General features: G+C 40.1%; 1 protein-coding gene across 1 annotated transcript in view; it reads left to right on the forward strand.

Annotated features, from left to right (window-relative positions):
* Positions 1–547: 547 nt before the first annotated feature.
* The window catches only part of rac3b (Rac family small GTPase 3b), a 12,357-nt gene continuing 6,001 nt past the window's right edge, over positions 548–6,903 (forward strand). The window contains exons 1-4 of the mRNA XM_023418864.2: positions 548–732; positions 3,705–3,776; positions 5,639–5,756; positions 6,814–6,876. Coding sequence (XP_023274632.1) covers positions 698–732; positions 3,705–3,776; positions 5,639–5,756; positions 6,814–6,876 — 288 coding nt within the window. The 5' untranslated portion in view covers positions 548–697. The remainder of the gene's footprint in view (positions 733–3,704; positions 3,777–5,638; positions 5,757–6,813; positions 6,877–6,903) is intronic.

Below are 6,903 nucleotides of genomic sequence, written 5' to 3' on the forward strand. Positions count from 1 at the left end.
ATTACACACCGGGGAGGAAAATAAAATCTGTTTAATTGAGATGTTAAAGAAGCAGGGATGCTGTTCCAGTGCAGTGAATAGCCTGTGACTAGGAAGTAAAAGAACAGCAGAGAAAATGAATTAAATTTTCTGCAAAATGAGATTTAGATGTTAAAGCTGGTGCATATTAAAGATAAGCAGGAGGTTTGTTCAGTCTGTGAGCAGTGTAGAAGCCAACTGACTGGTTAAAGATTGAAGAGGCCTCCTGGGTTTATAGTCCTCAAAAAAATAAAAGTAGGCTATACATGCTAGTCAGAGTCATGAGATATTAACTTTTGACTTTGTACATGAGATATGAGATGTATATGAGATACTGAGATAATATACTATTAGCAATCACTTTTAGATACAAAGCTGGAAGTCGGTGCAAAGCTAAAAGAATGGGGTAAATGTGTTGGTAGCAGTGGCAAACGAAGGCGGAAGTAGACGAAGTGAATCCTCTCTCCATCTGCCAGGATTCCTATTCAGCGATATGTCCCTTTAAACACGCTCGGCACTTTCCGGACTCGCTCGGCGTTGCTCGTCATCGTCCCCCTTTCACTGCGGCTCCATCGCCGAGCGGACTGGCCCGCTGCTCTCATCCGAGACCTCAGCGCAGACTGTCGGATCTATTAAAGCACCATCGCCGGCTCCCTGAAAGCCTCCAGCTCGTGTCCAAATGCAGGCGATCAAATGCGTGGTGGTCGGCGACGGGTAAGAGCTTCAACACGCGGAGCACCAATTCATTTTCTCCCGTGTGGTTCAGTGATGCGTCCACGGACGGATGGATGATGGGAGGATGCTATGTAGGAAAAGGAGCTGGGGCTCACCGATCCGTCGGTCGCCCCGGTTTTCTGCGCTCTGGCTCCCTGATGTTCGACAGATCTCCTCGATTGTGTGCTTTGTGGGCGCGTTCGGGTCGTTCCCGTCGTGCTCTTCGGTTCATTGTAATAGTGGGAGCGGTGCGCCTCGGGATGCTATGCGGGAACACCTACACGCCTCGCACTGCTCGCAGGCCACTGGAGGCAGGCTGAAGTGCTGATGCACGCTAAGGAATTTGTGGCCCTGTCAGTGGCAAACAGGCCCCGCTGCCCTAATTCTGCTCTGTGAGCCTTTTCTTACTGCATCCACAGCCCGATCACCTCCGTGCACTGACATCTGTGGGTGGATTTGGTCATTGATGTCGTAAAATCATAATATCGTTGCTAGTTGCAGACTGAGATAAAAAAAAAATGTGCTCTTACATTAAAGCCAGTTTTTAGATAAATTAAGAATAGGCCTCAGATTAAAGTCACATTCATGTGATTAAAGTCAAAATGTTGGAATTAAACAATTTTGACTAAAATGCTGTTCTATGCAGAATTTTGACTCCTTTCTGGGATTAATCTCAGATCTCTGAGAAAAGTTTGTGACCTTAATCCTGCACTGTAGAGGAAATGATACTGTATTTCGCAGATGTGCAGAAAAAGATTGTTAGGAAATGTCAAAGGTCATAAAAGAGCATTCTGCTGATTTTTACACATGTAGCTCAGTTTAGTGGTTATGGGGAGTTTCTCCTGCTCAGTTTAGAAGATTAACCCTGATGGTGACAGCTTGGGTTTGAAAAGATGTTTATAAGAGGAAGCAGGTGGAGTTTTGAAGATGTGTGTTACCGGGCAGAGAGAGTCTGAAGGTGTGGTCAGACTCAATGTGAAGAGAATTTTTGCTTTGAGCTATCTGTACAAATGTGTGTTTTTATAGTCATTTTCTGATCACCACGAGCTGTCATAGGACAGACTGTACTGACGCTATGTACTGTAGCTAGCCAGCTAGTGTGTGTGTGTGTGTGTGTGTGTGTGTGTGCTCAGAAGGAGTACAGATTTTCACCTGATGTCATTTGGACCATTTGACTTGTGGATTGTTTTTTCAGTGTCTTAATCCGCAGCAAACAGCACAGGTGTAACTGATGAAATGAAGGATGGCTGAATTCCATGCAGCTGCTTCAGTTTCAGGGTCCTGGTGTTGCTCCTGTTAGCTTACTGTCACACTGTCATGACTGACTGGGACACTTCTATAGAACAGAGCCATAGTTTATGTTAGCATCCGTGCTAGTGAGATAAATCAAAATGTCGGCTTTGAAAAAGGCCACCAGCTGCATAGACACTAGCTCATGAATGTATTATAAGAACTGGTTGATGGACTCAAACATGGCGCCCATTCACTTGAATGAAAATTGCTCACAGAGTGCATCAGCCAAAAACGTTTTTACCTTTCAGGGTTGCTTCAGCATAATTTGGCCCACTGCACATGCTCATTAGTGTCTCTTCCACTGGCTCCGCCTTTGCATTCCAGCTCAATCTATAGACTTTATGTTGTGCTGATGTCACACACATAAAGATTTTTTTTTCTAGGCTGTAAGAAAGTTATACATATACAAATATAGAACCTGCACTCATTCAAAATTGATAATACAAAGAGTAATTACTGACCGTGCAGTTGGAGGTGTGCTGCCTTTTCTTTTAAAATGGTGGTCAATGAGGAAAATGTATGTGGACACCATCTGAGTGTGTGTTTGTCTAACAGAAAGTCTCTGTTTTACTTGTCCCCACACATTCATATATCAGATTCATATCATTAAAGAATGATATACTGTATATATCATATAAATATATATAACAATAGAGTTGGGATGAGTAATCTTGGTGGTCCGGGGTTCTGGAAGTGAAAAGTTATGGTCATGTCATAGACGGTGTTCGATGAACATGAAAAATTCCTGGTTGAATCGTCAGCACAAAAGGTGCAGAACTGTGTTAGAAAATACATTTTAATAAAAAGTGTTTTCAGTAAGAAACATCAGATATTAGTTTCACATTCTTCTTTTCTGTGCAGCTAATGACAAGCAGGTTACACTTTCATACAGAACAGATACAGAATGCAATCTTAAATTCATTTGTTTTGGATGAATTCTGCATCTATGATGCAGTGTTTTGGTCCCACTTGCAAAGTGTTTTAAATTTTGCACCAGCTCTGATTTGCACCAAATGTACTCCCTCTCCATGGTAACGTCAACTGAGGCTGATGAGTATTGTAGCATGTAGAGCGTAGCATCATGACAAACTGATGGACAAAAACATGAATAATTCAAACTGATAACCATAACATAAACATATTGCATTGTTATATATAGGAATAGAGAAAGAATAAAGAATAGACAGTATCAAGTTGCATTGTGGGACGTGTAGGATATAGTGATTTTGGAGCTTGACCCAACATATGGACTGAAAGTCAGAATATAGCCTCCGTAATCTCTCACTGATCACCTGACTTCATGGAGACGTATGAATGCTAAATCACTAGAATACCTCTTTAATGAGATGAAGACCATATCATACTGGTCTTCTTCTTCACATAAAATTAAAAGAATGAATTGAACCTGTCAGTATCAGTAATTTTAACTCCTTCCCTCTTGTTATTTATTTACTCATCCTCTATATTTCATAGGGAGCCATTGTGTCCCTCAGGCAATATGAATGTAGGCCAGTGTCTGTGTGGCACTCATGGAAAGAGAGCAGCAGCCTGCCTTTACACACACACACACACACACACACACACACACACACACACACTCCTCCATACAATCTATACAGATCTAGTTTTTGTACATGAGTGTAGAGCTGTATTGAAACGTTGCTGTCCCTCTTCCTCAGGGCTGTGGGTAAGACCTGTCTGCTGATTAGCTACACCACCAATGCCTTCCCTGGTGAATACATCCCCACTGTGTGAGTAACCCACACACTGCGCATGTTACACATTTATTTGATGTAAGCAGTGGTTTGATGTTATAGGACCAGTCCTCTGACAACATGCTGTATACCATGAGATGATAGAAATGTCATCCATGAGTTAGAGTACCAGCCTGGTATACTCTGCTAGCACTTAATTTAACATCTCTAGATATATTAGACCTTAGTGGGTATTACTGCAAACCAATAAACACGACTGATTGATGGTAATATTGTCTTTTAATAAGGGTTTTGCATCAATGCTTTGGCCTGTTTGGTATTTCACTTGCTGGATTGTACATACATTATACAACAGACCATCTATAAACATAGAATTTTCAAGTTTATTCTCACCTGTCGGAAAAATAGTTTGACAAAACAAAAGAAATAACTCAGTGTTGATTTGCTAGCTTTGTGTTGAAATTTCAACCACATTTTATGGTCTTCCTCAGCTAAGTTGTCATGCAAATAGTTCAGTTGTTGTAAGTAAGTATGTAAGTATGAATCTGTGATCACATCATAACTGATTTAAAGGAGCTATTTGTAAGTTTTGCTATTGCTACATAGCTAACGTTAGCATTAGCAACTATTTAGTTACCAGTCTAGAAGCAAAGTTTGTGAGTTCAGCATCAAACTTCATTCATTTACTCAACAATAGCTGTCTCCAGAGGTAGAAAGAAACATTAATGTTAACTCTTGTTTCTATCACATCTTTTCGTCTACTAAAGTTAGCATGCTAACCAGCTAGCCCCAACTCACAACTCACTGTAGCTGCTCAGAGTACGTATAATAACCTCTTGTCTTGTGTACGCAATGTTGGCCCAAGCTCTTGTCAAGCAGCGACCACCACCACCCACTACTGACAAGAAATCACATTCAGCCGCAGAGAAAACTTACAGATAACTCCTTTAAGATTTTTTTGTCAAACTACTGTATGTACAAATAGAAAATGTAGGCTACTATATCATTATATATATATATATATATATATATATACATATATATATGCGGAAATTTCCATAGTTGGCAGTGTATCGCGGAGGTTTCAGTGTTTTTCAAGTGTTATTTGCCATCTTACCAAGTGTTACATGAGAGGATTGACACCCTTGTCTTATCTGCGCAGTAAATATGAAGCCAACCCCAGCAAGCAGTTAGTTTAGCTTAGCATAGGCTAAGCTAAGGAAAGCAGAGGGAAAACAGCTAGCCTGACTCTGTCCCCAGTGCCTCTAAAGCTCATCAATTAATAATGTTAATGTTAATAATGTACAAGTTGTGGTCTTACTGTGGGTTGTGTTTTGGACTATTTCTTGGCTGGGATCAGTAACTGGAGAAATGTAGTGGTATCTGTGCTTTGGCACATGTGAAACCACATCTTGTTGTTTTTACACTTCAGTTTTACAGAGTTAACATTTTCATTTTTTAGCCTTAGCAGTGTTGGTAGGTATTTTGTAACAGTCAGGTTTACAGTTACTTCCTGTTTCAGTTCTTTATGCTAAGCTAAGCTAAGGTAACCCTCTATTGGTGTACGGTTGTATTTACAGAGCAGATATGAGACTGATCAATCTTCTCATCTAAGGCTAAGTATTTCCCAAAATATTGAACTAATGCTTTAAATTTACTATACCACCTGGTGGCAATGTATGACAATTTACACCATCAAAAATCAAAAGGTACTGAGGTCATCACACACTATTATTAGTATAATGATAAGTATAAAACCCCTTGTTAAAGGCTGGCTTCTAGTCAGTGTGGTTTAGAATGAGGTGTTCTTACTCCCGACTCAATTCCAACAAAATCAACTATGTGTCTGCATTGTGTCCCGTCACTGCATTTTACTCAGTGTGATATCCCTCTCGCAGCTTTGACAACTACTCTGCCAATGTGATGGTGGATGGGAAACCAGTGAATCTGGGCCTTTGGGATACAGCAGGACAGGAGGACTACGATAGGCTCAGACCACTGTCTTACCCACAGACGGTATTCATACTCATTCCCCCCAACCACACGCGCCCGCGCGCGCGCACACACACACACAGATACACACACATACATGCACACACACAGACACAGACACACACACATACATACACATACACACATGCACACACACAGACACACACACATACATACACACACACACACACACACACACACATGCAGAGAGACTCGTGCACTCTTACCTACATGCTCTGAAACAGATTTGCAATGTAAACGAGTGGAGATTGACACATTGCTACTTTATGATTTGCTGCACCAAACAAACTAGTTCTTACTCAGAAATCCATAGTTACTGAATGTTTCCACCAAGTAACTGACAAGTATGTATCTATGCATAGATTGAAGAGTAAAGAACACGAAATGTATTACGGTGGACGTATATACAATCACGTAAACAGTGTCAACAATAACCGTAATGAAGGTAATCTAGGTTTTCCTAGAGTGTTGATGGAAGAATTTAGTTAGATATTAAATTATTTTATATATATATATATATATATGTAAATTACATGTCACAACAATAACACTTTTTACCTCAAATTACAAAATATTATAAATGTAATGTTAGATTTAATCAACAAATAATATTGGTTAAGTATGGTTAGATAGTTCCCTTTAATTCTAAATTACCTGATTACTACCAACTATGAAACATACATTTCTCAATCTATATAATTGAAACAGTCATACCTACATTAAAGTAAGATAAAAGATTTGTTGTTGCACTAAGGAGAAAAGTTTAAATTTGTGTAGTTACAACAAGAAAATTCAGTTATTATAACATGAAATTATATGTTACTGTTATAATGTGAGATCCTTCAGATTTAAAAAAAAAAAAAATTAATTAGTCACTCTTAATTGTTTAGTAGTTTGAGAGCAGCCCTTAAATAAAGAAAAAATAGGCTTATTTCTGTGGCTTAACACACACGCACACACACACACACACACACACACACACACACACACACACACACACACGCTCAAGCACACACGCAGATCTTGATCTCAACTAGCCATCTCTCTGGTTCTCTCCCAGGATGTGTTCTTGATATGCTTCTCCCTGGTCAGTCCGGCCTCCTTTGAGAACGTCCGAGCTAAGGTCAGTACGCTGACTGACCCCCCCCCC

The sequence above is a fragment of the Seriola lalandi genome, unplaced genomic scaffold, assembly GCF_002814215.2.
Source record: "Seriola lalandi dorsalis isolate HSWRI2012SDOR001 ecotype SW California unplaced genomic scaffold, Sedor1 jcf7180002054585, whole genome shotgun sequence".
Lineage (NCBI taxonomy): Eukaryota > Metazoa > Chordata > Actinopteri > Carangiformes > Carangidae > Seriola > Seriola lalandi.